Source organism: Mustela nigripes, chromosome 8 (assembly GCF_022355385.1).
Source record: "Mustela nigripes isolate SB6536 chromosome 8, MUSNIG.SB6536, whole genome shotgun sequence".
Classification (NCBI taxonomy): domain Eukaryota; kingdom Metazoa; phylum Chordata; class Mammalia; order Carnivora; family Mustelidae; genus Mustela; species Mustela nigripes.
Window position 1 is genome coordinate 78,270,641 of NC_081564.1, and position 27,009 is coordinate 78,297,649.

A 27,009-nucleotide genomic window follows, 5' to 3' on the forward strand; every position below is an offset into this window, starting at 1 on the left:
ACTGAGAAGTGCCAACATACAAAATGTACAATAGATGCTAAGTATCTCACTAATACCATATGTTAATTACATGTTAAAATAATAATTTGGATATATCAGATCAAATAAAGTGTAAGAATTATGTTTCTTTTTGCCATTTTTAATGTGGGTCCTAGAAAATTTACCATTGCATATGTGGCCTGCATTATATTTCTGTTGGTTAACACCGTAAGAATGTAGATCTCATCAAAAAAATCTAGGTTACATTTCAATCCCTAGAAAGCTCAGTTGATTTTATTTTGTTCCTCGGCCATATGCTACACCTGGAACTTCAGTCTGTCTGAAAATGCTTTCTGCTCAGAGTTTTGTGTTGACTGAGGCGTTTGGTGACCTGGGGCAGCCCATCACCATTATCACGATGGTTTGGTGCTGTGACCTGTGGATAGCAGTGTGTGTCGGTGTGACACTGGGACAGACCCTTTTAGAACACAAAACAACAAAAATCAAGATAGGCTACTATCTTTGGGGGAAATGTGAAATGAGAAAAAAAGAATTTGTTGAAAAGAATCTTGGAATGTTACCTTTCTTCTGTTTTCTCTGTTCTCTTCCCTACTTCCACCTCACCCATCCAACAGATCACAGCCCATGGCATCTAAGGCCTCTGTTTTCACTGTAGGCTGCAACAAAGATAGTGTGTACACCAACCCAACAATTAAGTAAAGATAACAGATATTTTGTCCAGTTTTCCTCAAAGTTAATTAATCTTAGATTTGATCTGCATTGTCTAGGCTTGTTTGTGGAGCTTAACAAATGCTTGTTCAAAGCAAATTTGAAATGCCCTGTTAAGAGATTAAACAGTGTGTGTGTGTGTGTGTGTGTGTGTGTGTGTGTGTGTGTGCGCTTACGTGCATGACACATGGGACAAAAACAGCATGGACTGTTTTCTTATTTGCGGTGTAGTTGTAAACTACCAGCCCTGTCATTGATCTACTATTCAGGCAAGACAGCAGTCCATTAGAAGTTGATTTGAGGGAGGCCTGGGTGGCTCAGTGGGTTAAGCCTCTGCCTTTGGCTTGGGTCGTGATCTCAGGGTCCCAGTAAGATCGAGCCCTGCATAGGGCTCTCTGCTCAGCAGGGAGCCTGCTTCCCCCTCTCTCTCTGCCTGCTTCTCTGCCTGCTTGTGATCTCTCTCTCTGTCACATAAATAAATAAAATCTTTTTTTTAAAAAAGTTGATTTGATAGGCTTTGTTTACCTAAGCAATGTATGTGAAGGATTTGACAAAACAAATTAATATTTAGAACTGGAAATGTATTAAAAGGAAAATAAGGTAGGGGCACCTGGGGGACTCAGTGGGTTAAGCAGCTGCTTTCAGCTCAGGTCATGATCTCAGGGTCCTGGGATCAAGCCCCACATCAGGCTCCCTGCAGGGAGCCTGCTTCTCCCTCTCCCTCTTCCTGCCTCTCTGCCTACTTGTGCTCTCTCTCTCTGTCAAATAAATAAATAAAATCTTAAAAAAAAAAAGGAAAATAAGGTATTTGAATGCTTAGTATGCAGGAAAATTTAGCTAAGTCCAATAATTAGCATTTAAGACTCCTACTGCAGTTATAACATCACTTTTTTATTTGGAATAATCAAGATAAAGATTTTGTCATCTTTCAGTTATCTATTTATTTAAGGATGAAATGTGTGTGTTTGTGTGTGTGTGTGTGTGTGTGTGTGTGTGTGTGTAAATAATAAATAACACATTCTCTCTTCTGAAACCTAAATTGTACCCCAGGCCCAGTAAGAACAGTAAAATTAGTGAACCAAATCCTGAATTACTGGGTCGAGGTGAATTAGAGAGACCACCCCCTGTGAAAACCGTGACCGAACGACCATGCTGGACCATCGGTCCCGTCGCGTTGGCGTCCAGACCTTCTGAGTTAGGCCAGACACCAGTCGTGGTGGCCCGGGCCGTCACGGCGTGGAGACAGGTTGCGTCCATCTCTGTGAGCGAACAATCTAGTTTTAACATTTAAGGTGAACGAAGTTCATCAATCACGTGGAGTGGTTTTACTGGCCGTGGCGGTCCCTGAGGGAGGTCAGAGGGTGGAGGGCAGGAGGTGGGGGGGCGGCCTCGTCCTCCGACAGCCCTGTGCCCGAGGTCTCCCTCCGGAGTGATCCTGATGCAAAGTACAATCTCGCTTTGCCGCAGTTCCCACGTTTCTGTGCTGAAACCTGCGGCCTATTTCATTCTCTACAACTGTCCCAGAAGTCGGGATTGGTCATCCAGCCACTTTATATTTGATTAAAGTATTCATCATTCGTTGTGGTTCTGCTCTCCCATAGAAGAAAAATCAATAGAGTTCCAAACAGCTCGCTAGGCGCAAAAGAGAACAGTGAATTGAGTGCATTTCCTTCTCTTTGGGAGGGGTCTGTTTTGTCTAACATTAAACCAGAGAGAAAAGAAAAATATACAGACTTAGGGAAGTGAAGACAGGAGGAAATATTGTGGTTGTGAAATGCAAATGAGGAAAAATGTAACATGTTATCATTTGGTATTTGTAAAAGTTTGACCGATAGAAGAATCCTTATTTGATGCTGATCCTGTAGGTAAAAATTGATGGACTATGTTTATTGAGGATCTGCTGTGGGTCAAACACCTGTGTTCCACGTCAACGCAGGACACGAGCCCTACCTCGAGAAGCTGCGGCCTTGTCACGCGCGCCTTCCGAGTTCGGCAAGGGTGGACTGGTCTCTTCAGGGTCATCTATGGAACTTGTTTTTCTCTCTTCTACTAAGCAGACCTGCATTGTTCATTACTCCTGTCCATAGTTTTTCCTGCCCTCTTTTGTTTCTTTTTTTGTTTTACAGTATGGAAGGTACCAAAATGTAAGAGCTCCAAGCTTGAGCTTATGTTAATAGGAATTTGCAGTTGCTCAGAATGAATTTATGTTTCCTTGGAGAGATCGTTTTAAGTATTCGACTCGGGCTCGTTTTCCCATTCCTCATTCCAGGTTAGCGCTAAGTAAGTCTCCTTCTGTCTTTGTCCCCCTGCACAGCTTATTTTGTAACAGTAGTCTCCGGAAGCTGCTGGCAGGACACAACCAGCTGACGAGGCTGCCTGAGAGGCTGGAGAGGACCTCGGTGGAGGTCTTGGATGTGCAGCACAACCAGCTCCTGGAGCTGCCGCCCAACCTGCTGATGAAGGCCGACAGGTAAAGTAGCTTGTCTGTCTGCGTCCTAGAAACCCCCTCAGCATTCTTGTCTCACATGGTATGAGACCCACCATCCGTATGGATTTTCTTTTCTTTTCTATATTTATCTATTAGAGAGGGAGAGAGACAGAGCATGAGTAGGGGGCAGGAATCAGAGGGAGGGGGAGAAGCAGACTCCCTGCTGAGCAGGGAGCCCAACATGGGACTCGATTCCAGGACCCCGGAATCATGACCTGAGCCGAAGGCCAACGCTTAATCAACTGAGCCACCCAGTCGCCCCTCCTGTGGATTTTCTGACACTCTGTCTGAGATTTACCAAGAAAATGGCTTTGCCAGCCACTTCTCTCTTTGGTAGGATATCCTGTAGGTCCCTCATTAATTTTGCTGCTTTCTGGAGGGAAGTGAGTTGAGCCGTTCACAGGTGTGCGCTGTGGAAGTGTAGCTATCAAATGAGGCCATGTTTGCTACCTGGTCGTGACTGGTGCAGGCTGCTCCCATCTTGACTGAATTATCTGAGGATTCTCTGGTCTTGCTTTCACATATTTGTGATTCGGGGTGACAGACATAGTTTTCCTAGAGTTTGCTAATGTCTCTCGCTTTTGCTGTTTTCTGACCAATTGTCCTTACAAATATTTACCACAGTTTTCCTTTTGCATTTAAATTATTTTCTTTAGAACAACCTTTTCTAAATAGTTTGTGTCACTAAGTAGTTAAATACATTGTTTTGATTTGAGGGGGAGTTTAGTTTAAACACCCAGTGATACCTCTTTTCTGTGGAGAGTTGCCACATGCAGAACTTCCCTTAAAGAAAGGGTTAGGTTAACTGAGCATTACCTTCCTTGGGAACATCTTGTTTGCCTCAGGGCCCTTGGGCATCGTACAAAAATGCTCACAGCCCCATGGCCTGCCTCATTTGGACCTCTGCTAATGTTTATTTTTAGTGAGTGACCATAACTTTAGGGATGATATGAAAGCTTTAACCTTTAGTATACCTCATGAGAAAGACAAAAAAGTAAGGTTTAATTTTCTGGATCTCTTAAAGAAGAAAACAATGGTGGGTCTTTCTGCCTTAAAATATAAATTTGAAATATCTTTCAATGTGTGTGATTTTTTTTTTATCGGTGAAAAAAGCTCTGCTTTCCTAAAGTGAATTAGACACCCAACCATGTGTACCAAGCTCCCTAGGCTTATTTCTGTCATGATCCTCATCACGCAGGGTGTTATCATTTCTCGTTTACGCCCTGTCCCCACTATTAGGTTGTGAACACTGTGTCCCATGACTGTGTCTTAATTAGAGTGTTATCCTCAGCATTTTGCAGCATGTCTGGAATAAAGTAGGGTGCTCAACAAATATTTATTTAGTGAACAAAAGAAAACTTGAGGAATTTTAAATATTACCTTTACCCTTGGGTTTTCTTTTTTTTTTTTTCCCCTCTGTATACTTAAAAAAAAAAAAAAAACAAAAACAAAAAACCTTCCTAATCAAAATATAGCTTATTGTCAAAAAAATTGTACAACTCTCAAGCATACTGCTCAATGAATTTTTGCATATATGCCCTATAATCATCGCCCCGATTGGGACAGAGGACACATCTAGTTCCCCCTTGCTTTTCCTTTTGTTCTTTTTTCCTCATTTTAAAAAAACCTTTATTCTCAGTACTTAGTGCAAGGTATAAAGAATTCCTACTGGGATAGTTCCAGAGAAACAATGGAATTGTGAGGAAATGGGGTTGTTACATTGTAATTGTCCAGTGCTTTATCATTCCCCTGACAAAAAAGGAGCAATGTTTCAAGATCATTTGGAGAATTGTTCTTACTTCTACAGTCCTATCAGAATACCGCTGACCCTTGAGCAGCGTGGGAGTTGGGGCGCCAACCACCACACAATCAGAAATTCGTGTCCCCAATGTCAACTGCTAATAACCTACTGTTGACTGGAAGCATTACTGATAATATAAACAGTTGGCAAATATTTTGTATGTTATAAATGTATTATATACTGTATTCTTACAATAAAGTAAGCTAGAGAAGTGTTAAGAAAATCATAAGAGAAAAAATATATACAGCAGTATATTGTTAGGAAAAATCCATGTAAAGTGGGTCGGTACCGTTCAGACTGTTTTCCAGGGTCCGCTGTGCAGCGCACAGCCTGTGGGCAGCTACGGACACGTGTTCTTTGTGCTCAGGACCATTGCAGGGTCGAATGTCCTGCCTGCGCCCAGTTCTAAGTGATATTGGGACCTCGTGTTTTCTTCTGTAAGGCCAACTGGGCAAAACTTGGGTGCGGTTTATCCTGAGAATCTCCTTGTTCTCCTGGGCGTCTACACTGAATCTACAGAAACAAGTGATAGAATCGGATTTACGAGTCTGAGATCAAACCGATTCTGAATCTGGCCAAGTCTATCTGATAAGCCCGTGGCTGAGAGAGTAGAGGAATCGCGCTGGGACTCTCCAGGAGATCACGAGTCTTTCTTCATTTTGAAAAAGGACAGTTCTGTGTATTTTTAATTCTCTGGAAGCGATCAGGAAGCAGGCAGGGACTCTCCTTGGTGCTGGGGCGGGTGGGGAAACCTGTCCCTGAGGCGTCGGGGAGACTGTGCTCCTGCTCAGAAGAGACCCTGCGGGGGGCAGCTGTCGCTCAGCTTCCTTCACGGGTGACTCTGCCAACTGCTGGCTTTGTGACCTGGCGCCGCTCACTTGCCTCTCGGCCCTCCCGCGCTGTATATCCGCGACGGTTCCCCAACGGAGCCTGTAATTCGGAAGTGGAAGGACTGTGGGAGCTGAATATGTCCAGTAGCACAACGTGGGGAATTAGGGACCTGAACTGAGCCTCCGAAGGGGGACACCCCCGTCGCGGGGAGGCCGGCGGCGCCGGCGGTGGGGGCTGAGGGGTGCGGCGGCCCCTCCCGAGGCTGGCCGGGTGGCTCGCTCCAGAGCCGGCTGCGACCTGGGGGCGGGGGGTGTTCCCGGGCTCCGTGGCTCTGGGGAGGAGGGCAGGAGGGCAGCAGGAGGGCAGCAGGAGGGCAGCAGGAGGGCAGGCCCGAGAAGGGGAGCTGTGGTGCAGCCGAGTCCCGGGTGGGACGCCGGGCGAATCACAAGGAGCAGGCATCCTCCTTTATTTATGAGGGGAGAGCAAATGACTGAAGAAGGTGCAAATGAACTTCTGCAAGAAAACATATTTCAGGGCTTTTGTTTTCCAACCACCATAATAGCCGCCTCTCAACACAGTGTAATTATTAGTCATGACTCTGAGTCAGAAAGAAGAGTCCAGAGTTTCGGTCCTCTCCAGTAGATACGGATGTGAAAGGGATAGTATAAAATTGAGGAATGCTTTTTTTTTTTTTTTAAGATTTTGTTTATTTATTTGATGGACACTGTGAGAAGAGGGAGCACAAGCAGGGCGAGAGGAGGAGGGAGAAGCAGGTTCCCCACTGAGCAGGGAGCCGAGGTGAGGCTTGATCCCAGGACTCTCGGATCATGACCCAAGCCGAAGGCAGAGGCTTTAACCCACTGAGCCACCCAGGTGCCCGATGAATGTCTTTTTGAACAACATCCTTATATTACTTTAGCTGGAAGACAAGAAACACAGAACATTTGATAATGATTTTCACTAAACTATTTACTGGTTTGTAAGTGGTTACTACTTCTACTTATCCCCATTCTACAACATAAATAATGGAGGTTTAATCTACCTAAATTTTATTTATTTAATTTAGAGAGCGTGTGCGCACACACAGTGAGGGGAAAGGCAGAGGGAGAGAGAGAGGCTGAAGCAGGCTCGCTGCTCAGCTCAGCACAGAGCCCTATATGGGGCTCCATCTCACAACCCAGAGATCATGAGCTGAAATCAGGAGTCAGACGCTTCACTGGCTGAGCCACCCAGGCACCCCTCTATCTAAATTTTTTAAAAATATATTTTTTTACCAAGGCATAATTTATATTCAGGAAAATGTAGCAATATTGTGTATTAGGTTTGATGAGTTTGGGGGGGGGGGGAGGAATAAACCAAAACTGACAGTTGTAGGAACAGATGAATCCAGAAAACGTGAACTTCAAAATGTGAAAGACGGTTTTTGAGGACAAAGTCTCTGTGACAAGCGTCTTGCAGGTGAGTTCGGTTGTGTTTCGTTCTCACTTGCATGGTCCAGGCCAACAGCTCGCTGACCCAGGACGTTGAAGTCACTGAGCCGTGTGCCCCAGTGCATTGAAAGTGACATCGGTATTGCCCTCAAGGGGCTCGCCGTCTAATGCAGACTTTAAAATAACTACACAATAAACCAGAATAAAAAGTGGGTTTTAGAGGGTAAAAGGGGAAACGATATGTTGGTTTTGATTTAGGCTCCTTGTGTGAAGAACAGCCCTTTGCTGTTGGGAATACGGAGCTGTTTGTTGGGTGAACAGTTTCAGTCAGTAATGAAACCTCGCTTCAGGCCTCCTTCCATTCAGTTAGCCCCAAAACACAAATCTTAAAAATACATAGGTGCTCCTTGTTTCAAGAATTTCTTTTGTGGTAATAAATTACCGTGGCCAGTTCTGTCTTTGGTTATGTAACTGAGGAGAGGGCCTGAACACAAGTCTTCCTAAGTTATAAATGGTTTAGCTCTTGCTTTAAGCAGAGCTTGTGCTTGGAAGCTGGAAGGGAACTGTCAGAAAAACATGAGTCATTAGACACAGACCAAAAGACTGAACTTCGACTCTCTTCTTTGTGAGTTTTTCTTTAGCTCTGAATCTTGCCTGCTAAAACCAGTGTCATGGTTTTAATTACATGATGTTGTCTGTTAAGCATTCCAGCTTTAGACTTGTGTATGTTCATCTTCCTTACCTGGTGATAGAAGGTATTTGGTAACCAAAGGAGAGAAGGGAACCTGATTTAAATCAGATGACTTTTAGTAGTATCTTATGCTTCCTAGAAAACTTGAGACCAATTTTATTAAGATTCTTAGGGCTTGAAGCAGCAATGTTAGCTTATGAGTTTACTCTCTGGATTCATCTTGGAGTTTTATTTTGACTTGCTTTTCACTGGCAGCTCAAAAACTGTAGACAGATGTGAGATGTGATGGACCGTGTGTTGCCGAGAAGTTGGCTGTGATTTTGTGACTTACAATGGGGGCGGGATTTGGTTGGCTGGGGTGAACTGGCAATACTCCAATCTAGATCTCACTGTCCCCGTCGCTCACAATCTAGATCTCACTGTCCCCGTCGCTCATCTTACCTCTTTTTGCTCAGAGCTAAAGATCTCCTTGATGGAAGCCCCCAGGAGTTTCAGATAATTAGTTTTTATCAACAGATGGGCAGGCAGGGTGGGGTGGATAGTCCCCAGGGGTCACCGGAGCTCACGGATGAGGTACGGCCACCTTTCTCTTCATGAAATCTCAGTGAGGACCCCCTCCCAGACTGTCTCACAGCAGCCCACTCATTGGATGGCGGGGGAGCTGCTGCTCTGGGACGCCGGTCTGATCACAGAACCGCAGCGGACCCTTTAATTAAGGAGAGTCGTGGATTCCTGCTGTTGGTGGACGTTAGGGTCTGTTTTCATCCCTGGTTAAAGCAGTAGAAGCTGCTTTCGGGGGTGGGAGTGGGGAGAGTGTATGTGCAAATGTAATACATGGTGATTATTAAATATCCCCTGAGTATTAGTCATATTACAGACTGTAAGTTTTAGTGACTCAGGACATGTGTAAATATCAAGGGGACTAAACAGGAACAGAATTTGGAGAGCGTGATCAATTGACCGTGACAACTGGTGCCTTTTGGCAAAGACAGATATTTCTGGCATTTTTAAGAGCTAAGTTGCCTACACTGTTTTGTTTAAATGAAGAAAGCTAACTTTTGAAGTTCTGATATTTTGAGAATAAAATTACAGTGTTTCTCCAAGTTTGTCTTCGGAATGCCCTGGGGTACGTATTAAAGATGCAGAAATCTGACCCGTATCTCTGTTCTGCTGACTCAGCATGGTCCCTCTTCAGAATCCTTAACTCCACAGAATTCTGAAGCCTTACCCTGATCTACTTAATAAGAGTATCTGGGAGTTGAATTTGAGAATCATGTACCTTCTGATAGGAGGGCACAGTATCACTTCTCTGTATTTTTGCCAAAAATGCACCACGTTATTCTAATGATAAAACATCAGATAAATCTAAATTGGGAGAGATTCTACTAAATAATGGTCTAGTACTTTTCAAAGGTGTTAAAGTTGTTTAAGACAAAGAAGACTGGCTAAAGGAGGCTAAGGAGGCACGATGACAAAATGTAATGTGGGATTCTGGGTTGGATCCTGGACCAGGCAGAGGAGGACATCAGTGGGATAATAGACGAAATCGGTATAAGGTCTATAGATGAATTTGTAGTATTGCATAAGTGTTAAATTAATTCTTAATTAATTTTACTTAATTTTTTAAAACTAATTCTTTTTGTGTTCTTATTCAGCAGTTCTTCCATGTGTATAATTTTTGTTCCTTTACCTGGTAGCCTTGTAGCCAGGCAGATTTTCATACCTTCCAAATGATAATTCTGTTAGACTGTATGCACTTTTTCTTCAGTTGGAATCCCCACTATTAGGTGGTGTTGCTAGGCAATTAATAATTGTGGCTCTTTTTTCAAATTGATTAGTGGGGTATAACATTAATTTAGTGGGTTTCTACCAGCACTTGAAAAAATTCAGTAGGTTAGAAAATATTGTTAGAGTTAGGTTAAGTCGTGATTGTGAAATTTTTTTTTTTTTTTTTACTTTTTAAAAAAGATTTTATTTATTTCAGAGAGAGAGCAAAAGCAGAAGTGGCAGAGAGAGAGAGAAAATCTCAAGCAGACTGGGTTGAGAGCAGAGTCCAACATGGAGCTCAATCTCACGACCCTGAGATCATGACCAGAGCCGAAACCAAGAGTCATGTGTTTAACCAACTGCACCACCCAGGCAACGCAAGATTCTATTTATTTATTTGTTTGTTTATTTATTTATTTATTTAAGAGATAGAGAGCAAGCCAGGGGGTGAGGAGAGGAAGAGAGGGAGAGGGACAAGCAGACTCCGGGCTGAGTGCAGAGCCCAATGCAGGGCTCCGTCCCACGACTCTGAGTTCATGACCTTAGCCAAAATCAAGAATCGGACGCCTAACCAACTGAGCCACCCAGTGCTTCGGTGAAACTTTTACTTATGCATGTATATGTTGCATTTGGACTGGGTGGTCATGTACAGTGTAGTTTGTACTCTTGGTTACCATCAAACGTTTGAAAGCACTTCCCTTAAGAACTCTCAGCCTTGTGAAGACAGATGAAATTGTTTAAAGTGTGTTCTGTACAGACAGATGATAAGGAATTGAGAGTGTTTCACAGTTCTGGAACATTGGAAGCCAGAAATCAAGGCTTTGTCTCAAAGTAGAAGAGTTTTGCTGGGCTTGGTATCTTAACCTTTTGCATTTTTAATAGGATACAAGTCCCAGTACTGATTGCTAGAAAAATTATTAAAATGCAGAATGCTGGGGCGCCTAGGTGGCCCAGTCCGTTGAGCATCCGACTCTTGGTTTTGGCTCAGGTCATGACCTCAGGGTTGTGAGATGGAGCCCTGTGTTGGGCTACACTCAGCCCAGAGTCTGCTTGAGATTCTCTCTTCCTCTCCCTCTGCCCCTCCCTCCGCTTGCTCACGCACTTTCTTTCTCTCTCTCTAAAATAAATAATTATTTTTTAAAATGCAAAATGCCTGGTATACCTACAAATAGGTAAATCTGTTTTGATACCAAATCCTGTGCTTTGTTTCAGTGACAGAATTCGGCTGTAAAATTGAAGAGTGTGGTGGAAATTACTAAAAAGCAAACAAATAAAAACAAAACAAAACAAAAAAACCTAGATGAGCCAGAGCAGATGGACAGAATGTGCCAAGGAAGAACAGAGCAGTTGCTCAAGAAGCAGGAAGTGGACTTGTCTCCCTGCTGTTGTGGGCAATTTTCCAAATGCTCTAGGGCAGGAGCTGTACATGAGTTTTTTCCCTGCAAGTTTTGTACTTTCTGCAAGTTTTTGAGTACTAAGTTTTCTTAAGAATGGATTTTAAAGTACTGTGCACATGTGGTCCCCACACCACCCAGCAGGTGCCCTGCTCGACCTCCAGCATTTCTGAGAGAAAGGCCTATGAGATTGTCCTCAGGAAAATATTTTAATATTACTGTTTTTTAACATTTGAATTTTGGAGAGATGTGTTAGGGACTCATGGACTCTTAAGATTAATGAGGTCTGGGTTTTATTTCTGGCTCTGTCATTAATTACAATTTAATAATTGCCAAGTAAGTTGACTTTTCTCGCCTTGCATTTCTGTCTTTGGTGAAATAAGAGGGGGCATGTGATGACGGGAGAAGTGAATGAAACAGACCATAGGGAAGAGCCGTGGTCTCCACAGAGTACCTTACAGATGAGTAGAAAGCAGTCATATGGTACTGCTTTTTCGATTTAGCAGAGGAGGGTTGCCTAGTGAAGAGGATTATATGGATGAAACATTTCTTGGCACGGGAACCAGTCTTTTATCTGTTAAGCTGTTATCACAAAAATCTAGAAGGCAGTGGCTCAAGGAGGTTATCACATCATCTTGAGTTGAGACCAAACTCAGTGCTTTAGGTATTTTATGGAGGTTTTGAAAGCAGGGTTATATATCCTGTTCTTGAGTTAAACTGTTAAGTGAACTGGAGAAATTTTGGAAAATTAAAGTAGTTGCTCCTTCTGGTGGAAGTGCAGCACCTAGACCATTAAGCCAGTCCAGTTTGTCTTCTGCTGAAACACTGTGAGGTTGGGGAACAAGTGTTTCTATTTTTAAGAAGATGGTCTTTGAATTGAATTTTCCTGAGACCATTATAATCAAAAATCTTCTTAGCCCAATTTTTTGCTCTCTGACCGTTAACTAACAAGATGATTCAGTCAGGCCTTTCAGTTCAAATCAGATCCTCTGGAACCAGCCCATGTAGTTTCAACTTAGTTTCATTTCCTGGAGGGTTAAGATGTGGGATTTTTTTTTTCTCCTCTTAATTTCCCACCAAAGAGTATATAGCTCCTTCAGTGCAGCAAATTTCAACAAGATGAGAGGAAGAGTCTCTCTGGAAATCACTTTCTTCCCTTCATTCAGATGTCGTGAGGGGTTTTCAAAGTCCCTTTGGCAGCTTTCTAGGTGAGCATTCACTGGTCAGTCTTTTTTCCTTTCAAAACAACATTACCTCCTTTTTTGGCCTGAAAATATGCAAACATTCATGAATTCTCTCTTATCGTGTCCGGAACTATATATTGCCTAGACTATTAAGTTTTAATGAGATTGTCATATCGTTTCCCAGCCAACCCCAGCCATGATGTTCGGGGCAGTGCATTTTAATTTGTTCTAACCCTTCACCGAAGAAACTCTTACCAGGGTATTTAAGTCAGGTGACATAAGTGGGACCTAATGAAACAGACTCATAAAAATACTTTGAAGAACTACGGTGCTGAAATTGGTTTCCTTCCTAGTTCAAAACCATTTCAGAAACTGCATGAATGACCTTTATTTTCTTCTGTGGCGCACACACGACTATAATTTCCCATGACTATTTATGGTCTGTACAGCCCTTTCTAACTTCCTTTTTTTTTTTTTTTTTTTTAAATGTCAACGGAATACGTGTTTCTTTAATGGAAAATGTTCTATTTTGGGGAAGCTGCTTTTCCTAAGACAAGTAGTGGAAGTGGAGTGTGTGTGTGAGTATGTGTGGGGAGTTTGCAGGATTGGGGAGGACTGGTGGATTGAGAGCTTGGCGTGCAAGTCCTGGTGATGACTCCCGTATAAAAAGCCTTGTTTTTATCCAGGGTTAAAAATAACTGTACCTCGTATTCCATAGTCTTTTTTAAGGAAGACGTTGTTCCTTTTTCCTACCATATGGCAAAGTAGTCCTGAATTGGACGCTGAAAGTTTCAACCCCAAGTGGTTGTGAAACCAGAGAAAGGTGGTTCATTAACAGGCTTTTCCAGGTGGGGATCCAAGGTGGCTTTGACCTCGGTAACCGCAGTGCAGAGTGTGACGGGCAGACCACTTCTCACATTCCGGGTGCTGCAGCTTCACAGCGGAGCCCACACGGTGTGGGTCCGTTGCGAGGCTGGAAGGTCCCCTGTGGGACTCAGGAGCCATGCACAGCCGCCTTCTGTCTGTCCCTTCTCTTCCCAGGGGCATGAAGCCTCATCGCAGCAGGGACTCTGCTTCCGTTCTCCAGCTTTGCATTTTATGTTTATCTCTGTTTCACAGCAACTGTGGAAGGACTATGTGATATTTAGTTAGCGAGGGTCTAAAACCATTCTTCACGTTTTAGCTGTTTTTCACTCTGTCATCTGGACACCTAGTACCATAGACACCCTGTTTGTTTATTTTAATATAAATCTTATTGAAGTATAATATAAATACAGAAAAGGAGCCAAATCATATGTGTAGCACTTGACGAATTACATGAACATGCTGTGTAACCAGCACCCAAATCAAGAACCAAAGCATTCTTGTATTGGAAAAATTAGAAGCCTTCTCCATACTACTTCCCTTCCCTGACTTCTAGGAGCATACATTAATTGTTCAAGTTTTTTTTTAAAAGATTTATTTATTTATTTTAGTGAGCGAGAGTGTGCATGTGTGTATGAGGGGAGGGGCAGAGAGAGAGGGAGAGGGAGAAACTCAGGCAGACTCCCCACTGAGCGTGGAGCCCATATCAGGGCTCTATCCCATGACCCTGAGATCATGACCTTGAGCCAAAGTCAAGAGTCGGGCTCTGAACAGACTGAGCCGCCCAGACGCTCCCTACTATAGTTTTGCCCGAGTTTGAATTTGATGATCATGGACTCGTGCAGTGAATCCTCTGGAACGGCCGCTTCACACTCTTCTCTCCGGCACCATCGCTCTGTTCACGGGAGCGGTCGCCGTGCGGCTTCTCGCTGCCGGGGAGTAGCCCGTCGTTTCAGTACGGAGCAGAGAGTGTGGCCTGTGGTTGTGAATGCGGGTCCACCCCTGTGGTGGGACACCAGACTGAAAAGGATGCAGTCACTGTGTGATTTTGTTTATTGTGGCCCTCCTGCCTAATTGTTTTATTACTCTAAGGCCTCTTTTATTTAAAAATAGGCGATTGTTTTCTCTTCCTTAAGACAGAAGAGTAACTTCACCTTATCACTTTCCCTCCAACTCCCTACCAGCTCTAAAATTAACGACTTCCTATCCCCTTTGTGCTTCCATAAAAATTGATTTTTATCTTTTTTATTTAACACATCTAGTCACCGGGTTCATCGGCGATAGTGAAGTTATGTATTCGTGTGCCTGTTGGTAAAGGCAAGGCCTACTTTTAAGTTCGTGTTTCTAAACCCAGTTTCCAGGATGCCCGCTATCAGTCAGAAAACATCTAGATTTGTGGAGGCTTCTGGGCTAGGCCTCTGGCTTATCAGCGGGATTTTGTTGCATTTTGTCATCGCAGCCTGAGGTTCCTGAACGCATCTGCAAACAAACTGGAAACGCTTCCTCCAGCCACTCTTTCTGAAGAGACGAACAGCATCTTGCAGGAGCTCTATCTGACCAATAACAGCCTCACGGACAAGTGCGTGCCCTTGCTGACAGGACACCCCCATCTAAAGATCCTTCACATGGCCTACAACCGGCTTCAGAGTTTCCCAGCAAGGTAAGAAGATCCCTGAGCGACGTTCGCCATTGCGTGTCTGAAAATGGACTCAGAGATGGAAAGGCAAAAGATCAAATGTTGGTTTCCCACATCGTGTGAGGCTCGTTTCTCCGCACCCTGTTCACAGCTGTCTTTCATCCTAGCCACGAGTAACGTTTCCCTAAAGAGGGACATGGTCGTTTTCCTAATCTGAATGCGCCCAGAGCCCCAGTCACTACGATGTCACTTGTGATTTCGAAATAAGGCATGTCGCTTCATGGGCATGTTTTTTCCTGCTGGCTCTTTTTAACCAATTGATTTTTTAAAATTACCCTAATATGGTGTTTGGGAATTAGAACATAAAGCAGGATGCCTGACGGTTCTTAATCAGCTCCTGGCTTGTATATTTGTGCTGTGGTGTAAAAAGCAGCGGTGGTCTGTGCAACCACAGACACCCTGTAGCATTATAAATAATTTATGGCTCTCGGAATATTCCAATTTTAATTCTGTTGTAATGTGAACTTCTAATTTGGGGGAGCAGCAGCGTTGCGTCTAACTTTGACTAAATCCCCACACTGACCCTAGAAGGACTTACTCCGCTTTCCGTGTCATTGGCATTTGTCTGTCAAACAAGTCAGGACTCGGGACACACACCCACACATGAAAGAAGCAAACACTAACCTCTCTGGTGTTCTGCTGCTAACTACAGCGCCTGGGACAGAGCGAAGCATTGGCACAGCTTCCTTTCACTGCCATCAAGGCTACGAATCTATTGAAACCTTACTCTGCATTGCAAATATGCATTGACTTCCAGTACTGCTCTGTTTTTTTGTTGTTGTTGTCGTATATCTTTATTTCTTTACTTTTTCCTCTCATTTGATGTTAATGATTAAACCTTTTTTCTTCTGTGTACTTTACTTCTATGTACTTTTACTGTGTACATAGTATTTTACTCTGGAATGTGGAGATGATTTTTTTTTTTTTGAAGATTTTATTTATTTATTTGACAGAGGGATCACAAGTAGGCAGAGAGGCAGGCAGAGAGAGAGGGGAAGCAGGCTCCCTGCCCAGCAGAGAACCTAATGTAGGGCTTGATCCCAGGACCCTGAGATCATGACCTGAGCCGAAGGCAGATGCTTAACCACTGAGCCACCCAGGCGCCCCGAGGAGATGATATTTTTGAAGGAAAACATGGTCATCACATAACAATTATATCTCCAAAAGGACTCATGGTCCTATTTGAGATGGTGGACAAGCCCTGCAGGGGAAATGATCATCAACTCAAATTTTGATGCCGTGACCCATGCCAGTTAGAATCAGCCTAAATACAGAGAATTTTTTTATGCACCTCATAAAAATCCATTCTGCTGTAATTTTAGTCTCCCTGGGGATTGTGATGTGGCTCAGGAACTCCCCTGAGGACCCCGAGTTCCTTAAGAGTCAGAGCTGTGATTGGTCCCCATCAGGCCCATATATCCAGTGAGGGCTGGCCTAGGGTCGGCAGTGTGCAGATAGCTGCCGAGCTAAGAACACGCTCCAGTGGTCCGGCCCTGTGAGCGCCTTCTCTATGTGTCGACGGATGGAAACTTCTTTAACTTTTTCTCTCTTGGGCCTGATTTCTATACTTTCAGTCATTTTCATGCCCCATTACTCATTGACTTCTCCATATTCCTTTCCAAAAAGTAATAGTCTCCCAGATTCAGGCAGTGGGAGCTGGATTCCATCCGTGTCCACGTGTGCAGTGTCCATAGCACACCCGATGCTGTGTCAGCTGCTTGGATATCCAAGGACCTGATGTCGTCAGATAAAAACTTAGTTCTTACTGTATCTCCAGCATATATTTGTTATCAAGATAAGCACATAAGATAGCCTTTATATTTGAGAGATGACAGGAAGAAAAGTAATAAAAAGATTTCTTGCTCACTTTTTTAAAGGTTTATTAGGACACTTGCAGCCGTAATGAACAGAGGAGGTATCGACAGTTGTAAACTAAATGATTCAGGTTATAAGTCTAAGTTACACTCACTGGGAATCCTATGGATTTTAAGATCCAGCACCACCAGTGATAGAAAGAGTCCGAGGGGTGGTAGATGCTGTTACAGGATTGCAGGGGTAGAAGGTTATTTCCTCCAGATTTACAGAAAGGGCGAGAAACCCTAACTGAAATTTTCTTCATTCAGTTACTATAATTATTATTATGATGATGATCACTATTAGATTAAGGTTGAACGACAAAAGACATTCTTAAAAGTGTTTGATACATTAGGGCATGTTATTAAAGTGAGGTTAGAGAGAGTCTGCTTTTGTAGATGTTTAATGGGAGATGGGAAAAATTTCTTTAGGGAGTGGCTTGAACTTGGGCACCACCAGAAGGTCGAGAAAGGATCCAGATGATATTCCCCACCATGCTACCATCAAGAATGATGTCAGAGGAATCTGGGGAGTAGGGTTTTAGAAGAAAGCACACCTTCATGTGATCTAGAGCCCCATTCTCCTCTTCACCCCCTGGAGTTCTCAGTGCAATACAAAGAAATCCTCAGACTGAGTTCTTTTAAAGCACTTACACTGGCTTTTGACCCACCTGAGTAGGATTTTTATTGGCGTTTGGACTAAGCTACATAGCATAGTGATTATTGCTGGGATACCTTAATTCACACACAGAGTTTTAAAGGAAAGGGACACCATTTTCCTGTTTTGGCTTCATTTGAAGAGATGAAGTTAGTAGTTTCTGTTCTGTAGTACAAAAGGAGGTATTAAAGTACTTCAACACTCAGAAACTACTGAAAAATGGTCCTGTTTGTTAACATGGCTATTACAAGGGAATCTCTTTTTTGTAATTCTGTTATAGTTAACACTGTATATTATACACATCATCCTTTAAAGAATCTTTGGACTCATAGTAAATTCCCTTTATATATATATATTTTTTTTTCTTAAATTGCCTTATGATTCTTTTTTGGCCCCTCCCGCTTGGATTTTCTCTTTTTTAGTAAAATGGCGAAACTGGAGGAGCTTGAAGAAATCGACCTCAGTGGGAATAAGCTGAAAGCGATCCCGACGACCATCATGAATTGCCGGCGCCTGCACACCGTGATTGCTCATTCGAACTGCATCGAAGTCTTTCCTGAGGTGATGCAGCTCCCGGAAATCAAGGTATGTGGGCTGATCCCATAACTCCCAGCTGCGGGTCAGGAAAGAGCTGTTTCCTCCAGTTCATCGGTCCGGAATGTTTGCACCTTTGTTAGATTGAAGGCTCAGTCCTCCGTGCTCCATCCTCCTAACTCCTGGGCTTCCCTGTCGAGTCAACAAGGGAGAGGAAAAAAAAAAAAAATGATTAGGAATTGGGAAGATTCTATTTTGGGCTCTGTCCATACTTGCTGTGTGAATTAAGGCTAACCATAGAGTCCCCCAACTCTGTCCCATCTGTCTAACAATGCTGTCCTCCTCCTTTCCAGGCTGGGTCAGAGGCTCGAAGAGTATGTCACTCAAACTCTGACCACAGTTTGGAAAAGTTAACAGTAGCACATGCACACGTGGGCCCAGACTCCCTCCAATTAAGTAGCACCCAACACCACGGCAACCCGGTCTGTAGTAAGTCCCCACACAGATACGGCATCAGTACTGCCGCCGAACACTCATTTCAAGTTAGTGAGATTAGCAGAACAGATGCTATTCCCGTTTGATATCGGGGTGCTGAATAATGAAGGGATTTGTGTACCCAAAGACAGCAAATTGGGGGCAGAGGCAGTGTGCAGTTCCTGACTCCTGACTTGGGGTAAATCATAGGGTGAAACCAGGGCACCAGAATGAAAGCCGTCTGACAACTTCTTATGCGTGTTTTTTTGGCACAAAAGTAAGAAGTTCTTTACATAGCATGGATTTTTTTCATTTGCATCTTAGTATTTTTGATCATTGGTTTTGTGCTTAATGAAACTTAACTCTAGGGTTCTAGAACTCTAGCGGTTCTAGGCCTGGAGCACATTGTAATCTGAAAGGGAGCAGAAGGCATCCTACTCGGCCACTCTTCGTGTTTCAGGGACTTTGCGATGGGGGCTTTGTGTCTCAGATTGAAGCAAGGTGCAGACATTGGAGGACACTTGAGCCCCCGTAATCTTTCATCGTAGCCGCTTTTGTACCTTTGCGTGGTCGAGGTGTGCACGTGCCATTTCCTCAGTGTGTGCATGTGTGTGCTGCAGCCTGCGATGTGTTTGCCACGAGCGCGCTGTCGTGTGCTACATCGCGGGCAGTGCAGAACTTGGGCGACAAGCCAGCAGCCAGGGTCAACTTTTACTGCCCACATTGTGCCTTCCACGCTGGCGAAGAGGCGGACCCAGAGCTGGACCCCAGCGGCGGCTTCCTGAGCTGCTGCGAGAGGGCAAGCGCGGCCCTTCCTCACGGCCCGGCTGGGAGGATGACAGGGAGGAGCGCGTGTGCACGTTCGCGGTGGCCGGAGCGAGAACTCTGGAAAGGTTCGCTGTGATTCCTGCGGCCCGGGATGTGGTCCAGCTGCGGTGCTGATTATACAGAGCATCGGTTCCGGCTGCGGGGCAGCAAAACGCGGGAGTCTGTTGCTGAAACAATCATGTCATTGCCTGCAGCACCAGCCTAGTAGCTAAGCTCCCCAGGGCTCCTGTGCTGCCCTGTGCTGGGCCCCTGGGGCCGCTCTGTGCCCTCTCCTGCGCGGGCCTGTCACAGGGACCTCCGTGCGCGGTGGCCGGTCGGACCCAGAGCAAGAAGGGAAGAGCCTCCCGCGCACCTCCCGTTGGCTGCTCGTCCTTCCTGCTCCTGGCTTTGACGTTCTGGGACTCTGAGTTGTGGGTTAGGCTCTTTTTGTTCTCTTCTTTTCTTTTCTTTTCTTTTTTTTAAAGTATCTAGTTTAAAAGTACAGATACAAAAAAAAAAAAAATACAGATACATGTAGACATTTAAACTTTTCAGGTTTTGACTAGAGTGTGCAAAATCTGACTCTTGCTCTGTGAAAATGAATTCTCTCCTAGACTCTTCTTGGCTTCCTGGATTCTAAAGTTGGTGCCTTCTATTTCTGTTGAACGTCTCCCCTGTTGACTTCTGTCCGCACCTGACTACAGCTCCTTTAAAAGTTTTACTTCGGGTACTACTTTTTTTTTTTAAGATTTTATTTATTTATTTGAGAGAAATCACAAGTAGGCAGAGAGAGGGAAGCAGACTCCCTGCTGAGCGGAAAGCCCAATTCGGGGCTCGATCCCAGGGCCCTGAGATCATGACCTGAGCGAAAGGCACAGGCTTAACCCACTGAGCCACCCAGGAGCCCCTGGTACTGCTTTTTTAATGGTTCTCTTTCTTTTGGTCTTTGATTTTTCATGTTGTCCCACATATTATATCTTAGCAGTTTCTGTGTGTTAGTAATATCCTCTTTTTTTTTTTTTTGTAATTTTATTTATTTATGTGTCAGAGAGCATGCACAAGTGGGGAGAAGGGCAGGCAGAGGGAGAAGCAGGCTCCCCCCTGAGCAAAGAGCCCGATGTGGGGCTCAATCCCAGGACCCGGGGATCATGACAAGGCAGATGCTTAACCCACTGAGCCTCCCTGGTGCCCCATGTCCCGTCTTCCTGATCCAGCTCTTCCATTCCCAGTAGAGAGAGGTCTTGTTGTTGGGGGTTTTCTTTGGGGTGGGAGTGGTGATGAGCTGTATCAATGATCCGGGACATACAGAAGCATACATTCTGCAGCCCTGGGCAGATAGCGTTTATAAAGTAGTAGCTCTGTTGTTTTAGAACTGAACGAGTATGTCAGTGTTCTGACGTATGGCAGTATTTTAAATTGCAGTGTAAGTATTTACATACATTCAAACCACCCAAAAGAAAATCCTTGGTAAAAAGACGTGCTGTATCTCAAGTGATAAAATACCCATGAGCATCCCCACTGCAAACCGAGCTCTAAATGAGCCTGTTTTTAATGTCCTAAGTTGACCTACTGAGCCTGGACTAAAACTTTATTATTGAGTTGATAAGCCTAGGTGATATTCCTACTGCTGGTTGAAAATGAAGTAATCATGAAGTAGTTCATAAAAGGTATGACGATCATTGCAATTATAAAAGCTGAGCAGGGAACATGATTTAAAGAGGGAGAGGCCCTAGTATGTTTAACTAGCTTGTCCTGTCCGGGTGGCCTCATCTTTTAAAACTTTAAAGGAAAGTGCTTATTCATAGCTTTGTTACCAAAGCTTCAAAGCCAATTATTACTTGAAAGGGTAAACAAGTTCCCCTACTAAAATATATTTTAGCACTAAAATATATGTGCTAAAATATATTTATTTAACTTGAAAAATTAAGCCATTATTCATATACCCCTAAAACAGAAACCATATGTACCTTCTAATCTCGGATAAAATTTAGGTCTGGCCTTTTCTCACTGTGGTACTTCCAGTGAGATCTGCTCATCCTCAGAGATCGATTTCTGTACTTGGGCAGGAAGGTCATATACATTATTAGTAGGAAAACGTGTATTTTCAGAATTTTCTGGTGAGCCCAAGTGGACCCAAAGTCAGAGTACTTCTGTTCCTTGGTTTTACTGTCCTCACCTTTGTTTAGCATTTTCAGATGAATCTTCTCTACCTCCAGTCCGGAATTCCCAGAGCAGGTTATATTCTCTCCTGGTTCTAAAATACAGGCTTCCCTCTGGACATAGATCAGCTCTCAGTGAGCTAGAGAAGACGACATGACCCTGGAGTCACCATATAACTCAGACTTGGCTTGGCTGGTCCTGAGCTGAAGTCCACATTTTGGCGACTCATAATGAATCTAGATAGCAAAGGTGACCATGAATATGGCACTTGGTTTCCGAAGATACTAGTTGGGTAACTTCCAATTAGGGACTTACTCTAACCTCTTTTGAAGTGTGGTTTAAGTAGATGAATCAGTGACACATATGGTGAGTGAAATTTGTAGTTTTGACACCATATCAGCAACTTCTGTTTTAAATGTAGCATGTTCCTGTGGCATCTTGATTTTAATTACTGGATGATCAAGATCCAATACTGGATAATCTTTAAATGTTTTATTCTTCAGAAGATTATTTTCATGTTGTACTAGGCAGTAAAGAACAACTTAGATAAGGTGAGTGAACTCATCTCTAGGATCTGTGTTATTTTCACCGGGACGTGAAGCATGAGGTATGTTTAATATGCCACACTCTGGAGAACAAAGGTTGCAGAAGTTGACTATCCCTTGGAGTCAAACTGTTCGCTCTTGTTTCAAGGTGAGATGAGACAGCGAGATCCCACTTCGTGATAAAGACGCAAAGAAACCGGGGAAATGGCTGGGTCAAAGGATGAAAGAAAAGGGATTAATTCTTTCCAAAGCAGGCTAATGCAAATGAAGACAGATAGGGACCTCTACCAGGTAGAGTAGCTGACCTCACAGACCTGAAAGGTCCTCCAGGCATTTACCTGGCATATCTGAAAGCCAGAAACCTTATGGTCCTAGAATTTGGGTCAGTAATAATTATTTAGGAGATCTCCTAACATTACCTTTAACTTTGATGCCTCACCAAAGTCCCATCCTGGAAAGCCCTCTCAGAGGTGTCAGTAGTGACCCCTTTGCTGTTGCAACGGTGCACACTTGTGCCTGTGTTGATCCGCTGCTGGAGTAGGATGTTTATTCTCTCTGGCCTATGAGTTCCCAGGGAGGGGGGGGCTGGGCTATCATCTCTGTGGATCCCTGATGTCTGGCTTATCCTCTACCGCTTCGTAGGCGCCAAATCAATGTTCCTTTGGGTGACTTCTTGCATTTATTTGCTTAATGAATTCATAATGAAAATCAGTGAAACTGTTCAGAGAAAAATCACAGTATTTGTAATAGAGAAGGAGGCTTTATGTAAGATTAAAGGTCTTTTGCAACTCCCTGATGAAAGGTGGGGTAGTTTAAACAATATACATGTCTGAATAAGGACAGGAATAATTACATGAGCAGCTTTCACCCTGTGAGGGCAAGGGAGTGCAGAGGTGATTGGGAGCCGCACCTCCCCCCCAGCCACCGCACCTGTCAGAGCTGTGGGGCAGCGTGGCCAGGGTGGCGGGTCAGGGGCTGGCTGTGCCCCGGAGCGTGGAGCAAGTGGCTGTGGTCGCTCGGAGCTAGGAGATGAAACGGCTGCGTGCGGGCAGCACAGGCAGTGACCCGGCAGGTCCTCCAGCCCACACTGCTGTGAAAACAGATACACAGGGGGCACCTGGGTGCTCAGTCCGTTAAGCATCCGACCCTTGGTTTCAGCTCAGGTCAGGATCTCTGGGTCCCGGGATCGAGTCCCAAGTCGGGGTCCGTGCTCAGTGTGCAGTCCTCTTGTGATTCTCTGTCCCTCCGCCCTTCCCACTCGTGCTCTACAATATATAGTCATCTTTAAAAATTGATATGCCGGATGCCTGCGTGCCTCATTTGGCTGAGTGGCTGCCTTCACCTCAGGGCACGATCCCATGGCCTGGGATCGAGCCCCGCATCAGGCTCGCTGCTCAGCATTTGCCTCCGCTGTTCCCCCTGCTTGTGCTCACTTGTGCTCTGTCTCTGCCAAATAAATAAATAAAATCTTAAAAAAAGACATGCCTATGTCTTTAGTAATGCTTTGTGAGGAAAACATAATAAAGATATTGGAACTTTGGTGATAATTATACTTAAATAATAAATCTGTTCTCTTTAAGATGCACTGGTTATTTCCCTGTGCTCTTAGCGAAACGTGTATTAGCAGTAATTTTCCTCTAAGTCATGAGTTCCTCCAACTATGACTTATCTCACTTTTTCCGAGGATTGGATGATTCTGTTTTGAGTATTCTTTCCAGAATTTTGTGTGATAGCCAAGTAATTTCTGTAAGCTATGTCCGAGAATAGGCCTGAGAGAGGGAAAGGTAACTTTGTTAGTCATGTGGTAGGCAGATTTAACATTCTACTTAACAACGTATTTTCAAGAAAGTTTTAGTGCATTAAACAATATAGAAACAAACATTAAATGACATAGGCTATGCAAATACTGTGTTTTTCTCCAGTTTCACCCCCCAGTTTTCTGTTTTCCCAGCGGTAGCCATTAAACTCACTCAGCCAACAAGAGTTTGTTGAGAACTGTTAGAAAAATGGGAAATAGTCCTTGTAAGTAGAGCATTTACCTCTTATGTGAATGCCAGTAGGTCAGCGCCGGGTACCAGCGTCCTGTAATTTTTATGAGCAAATCTTCGACGTGCACAACTGTCTGCACTTCCTCCAGACCGAATTTAACCTAAGCACGTGCATCTCAGTTCCCATCCTGGCCGAATTACCGAGAACCTTCTCAGAAGGTTCCTTCAGGTATCTCGGTTCAACAGAGAACTCCCCGCCCGTCCCGGGGCAGCGGGCTGTGTGCCGGCTCCGCGCTGGAAGGCGACCGTTCGCTGGGCATCGGCTCTCCGAGCCGCCCAGCACTCAGCACGCGGGAGAAGCCGCCGGGCCGGTTCCCAGGACCGTCATCTAATGGAAAGACGAAATAAGGGGCATCGGTTGAAACAGGTCCTAGTGGAAGTGGCACTGAGTTGAGACTTAAAAGAACAAGGCAGATTTTTACCAGGTGGGAGGCAAGAGAAGCTCGCCGCATCCCAGCCCCAGAGCGTAGTTTGTGCAGAGGCACACGTGAGAACCAGAGCTGGGATGATTACCCGCCGCAGCCGAGCACGGAGCGCGGGGAAGCTGGTGGCGAAAGGTGCGGAGGAAGGGCCTTGTCTGACCGAGGAGTCTGGTGGCAGATTGGAAGGCAGTAGGGGGCAGCTGAGAGACAAGACGGAGTGCGATCAGATGGGATACAGCCCATCAGAGTCACCTGACAGCACCGTGGGGGGCGGCTCAGAGGGAAGCCAGACGGGAGCAGAGGCGGGATGCGGTCCCAGGGCTCCCGGGAGCACCCGTACGATGGGACAGGACACAGGAGCTGGCTGCAGTGCGTGAAGTGTCCGGGCGGGGGGTGCGGGGGTCGTCATGCTGATAAGCACCCCTGAGAGGATTATTTATTTCACCCGCACTGTCTTTAGAAATAAATACCCTACTGAACTCATTTTATAATTTCGTAATTTAACGATGAGCAGTTAGAACTGCACAACTGTGGAAGCTTAAACCATTAGGTAACATTAGAAAAATGTTGCTTATCAGTTTCATAAAATTCAGTCATGTTCGGAAAGATCTCTAGTCTTTCCCTGGAGTGCATGCTCTGACCTGAATTTGTTTCTGCCGATCACTTGCTCTAAGTCACGCAGGGCAGCCCGTAAGCTCGGGTCTCATCACTGCGCCGCACATCGCGTCGGTACCATTTGTCTTCTCTGTGCTGACGGATGTCCTGGGCGAATGGCCCATCAGTAATAAGTATTCCCAGCTTTTCACTGAAGTCCAGGTGACTGTTAATGCAACCATTATTTATGAGTGGAAAAGGAGAACAAAAAGCAGAGGAGAGTTTCCCTGGTGTTTAGGTTAAGTGAATTTATGTATTTAGAGTATTAAGGGTCTCAAAGGTGTTGGGAGTGCAGATATGGAACAAGTGAAATGTGATGAAATCGTGCCTACCATTACGTTTTTTTAAGTTTGGATTTATATGAATAATCCAGTAATAGGAACACTGGTTGTGTTAGGGTGCTGCATTTCAGGCAGATTTTCTAAGGTTTTTCTAAGGTTTTCTGCTGGTCTAACTTTTTGTACCGTGGTTATAATGCTCTCATAAGAAAGAGTAACTATTTTAAATTTCAATATAATTTTATACCGTTGCTTCCATTTGGGAACAGGGTATAAAGCAGTTTGGAAACACTGCATCATTTGGAGTCGGTTGAGAATCTGTTTCTCAAAAAAATGCAGGTTTTCACTTTATTCAGTCTCTGTCCCTCCCCAACCCATAATAGACAAGAATTTTTCCAAATAAAAATGAGTTTGTCCATTTTTAAGATTCTAAAATTCTTGGATACAGTTTGCCCTTCAAACCATCTTAAAATCTTGAAGAGGCTCTAGAGGCATTTTCTTAAATTATAATAAGCCACTGTCCCAAGCCAGATCGTCAAACGCTTCCTGGACATTCTGCTGAATTGTGAGTTACATGTTCGTTTATCCAGAAAAATTGCCAATTACTCTTGTTCTGTCTTGAATCAGGTGAGCCGCCTTCTACCCTGGTTCCCTGCTCCCGTCACACAAACGCAGCCCCTCAGTTTAGGGCTTCCCTCATTTAAGCCTTACAAGGTTTTGTGAGAAAGGATGTATTTTCCCCATTCACAGGTAGCACCTAATTTTTATTCTAATCAATACGCTGACCCTTCTTGTGGCTGTTTTCCAAATGAGATGAGACAGGAGCTGTGGGAGAGTTCAGGTCGTGGATGCCTGGAGGGCGGGCTTCGTGTCGGACTCACGCCTGTTTCCCTTGGTGTATAGTAGGCATGTCCACCAGCTCGTCTTTTACCAATTTATTTAACTTCTTTTGAATTATCTTCTCATTTTGGATGTTTCCCTGCCTTTCCTCATTTTACGAGTGTTTTGGCTTAAGAAAGCCCTTCACTGTTCCATTTTGATGTGATAACTGTAACCCCCGTGGCCATAACAGGTGCAGAGATTTTGTGAGCAAGGAGAAAAACCGGGCTTAGGATTTTCAGTTAATACTTACTTTTTAATATAGAGATAAGCTTAAACGGATCAAGATGGGGAGAATAACAAACACAAATTTTCTGCGTTAGTCAAAGACAGTAAACATTTTAACTGCATTTAGCAAAATCTGTTTCAGGTGTTTACGGGAGGGTAGCAGACAACCTTGTTTTTCTGCACTTGGCCAGCATCGTGGCAGTGACTGGTCCGACGCTTCTCAGGGCAGCGGGTGGGAGCACAGAGCCCCTGAACCCCCTCCAGGCCCTCACTTCCTGTTCCCCTCGTCCTTCAGTGCGTGGACCTGAGCTGTAATGAGCTGAGCGAAGTCACTTTACCAGAAAACCTGCCTCCAAAACTGCAAGAACTAGACCTGACGGGAAACCCCCGACTTGCCCTCGATCACAAGACCTTGGAACTGCTGAAGTAAGTGTTCTGGGGCGTACGGCGGCCCCATCTGTGTTCACGGATGGCGGGATTTACAACGTAGAGAAAACGCTGAACAGAATAGGAGGGACCTGTTGACTCAGTAGCTGTACCTGCACACGTGCGAGGGGATTTGTGAGTCCGTAGTTTACCACCGTGGAAGGCCAAAACCAATTTCGAATACTTGGA

General features: G+C 44.4%; 1 protein-coding gene across 1 annotated transcript in view; it reads left to right on the forward strand.

Annotated features, from left to right (window-relative positions):
- The window catches only part of PHLPP1 (PH domain and leucine rich repeat protein phosphatase 1), a 205,779-nt gene that overhangs the window by 161,703 nt on the left and 17,067 nt on the right, over positions 1-27,009 (forward strand). Inside the window, exons 10-13 of the mRNA XM_059409789.1 lie at positions 3,023-3,178; positions 14,618-14,818; positions 17,788-17,950; positions 26,690-26,820. Of these exons, the coding sequence (XP_059265772.1) occupies positions 3,023-3,178; positions 14,618-14,818; positions 17,788-17,950; positions 26,690-26,820 (651 nt within the window). The remainder of the gene's footprint in view (positions 1-3,022; positions 3,179-14,617; positions 14,819-17,787; positions 17,951-26,689; positions 26,821-27,009) is intronic.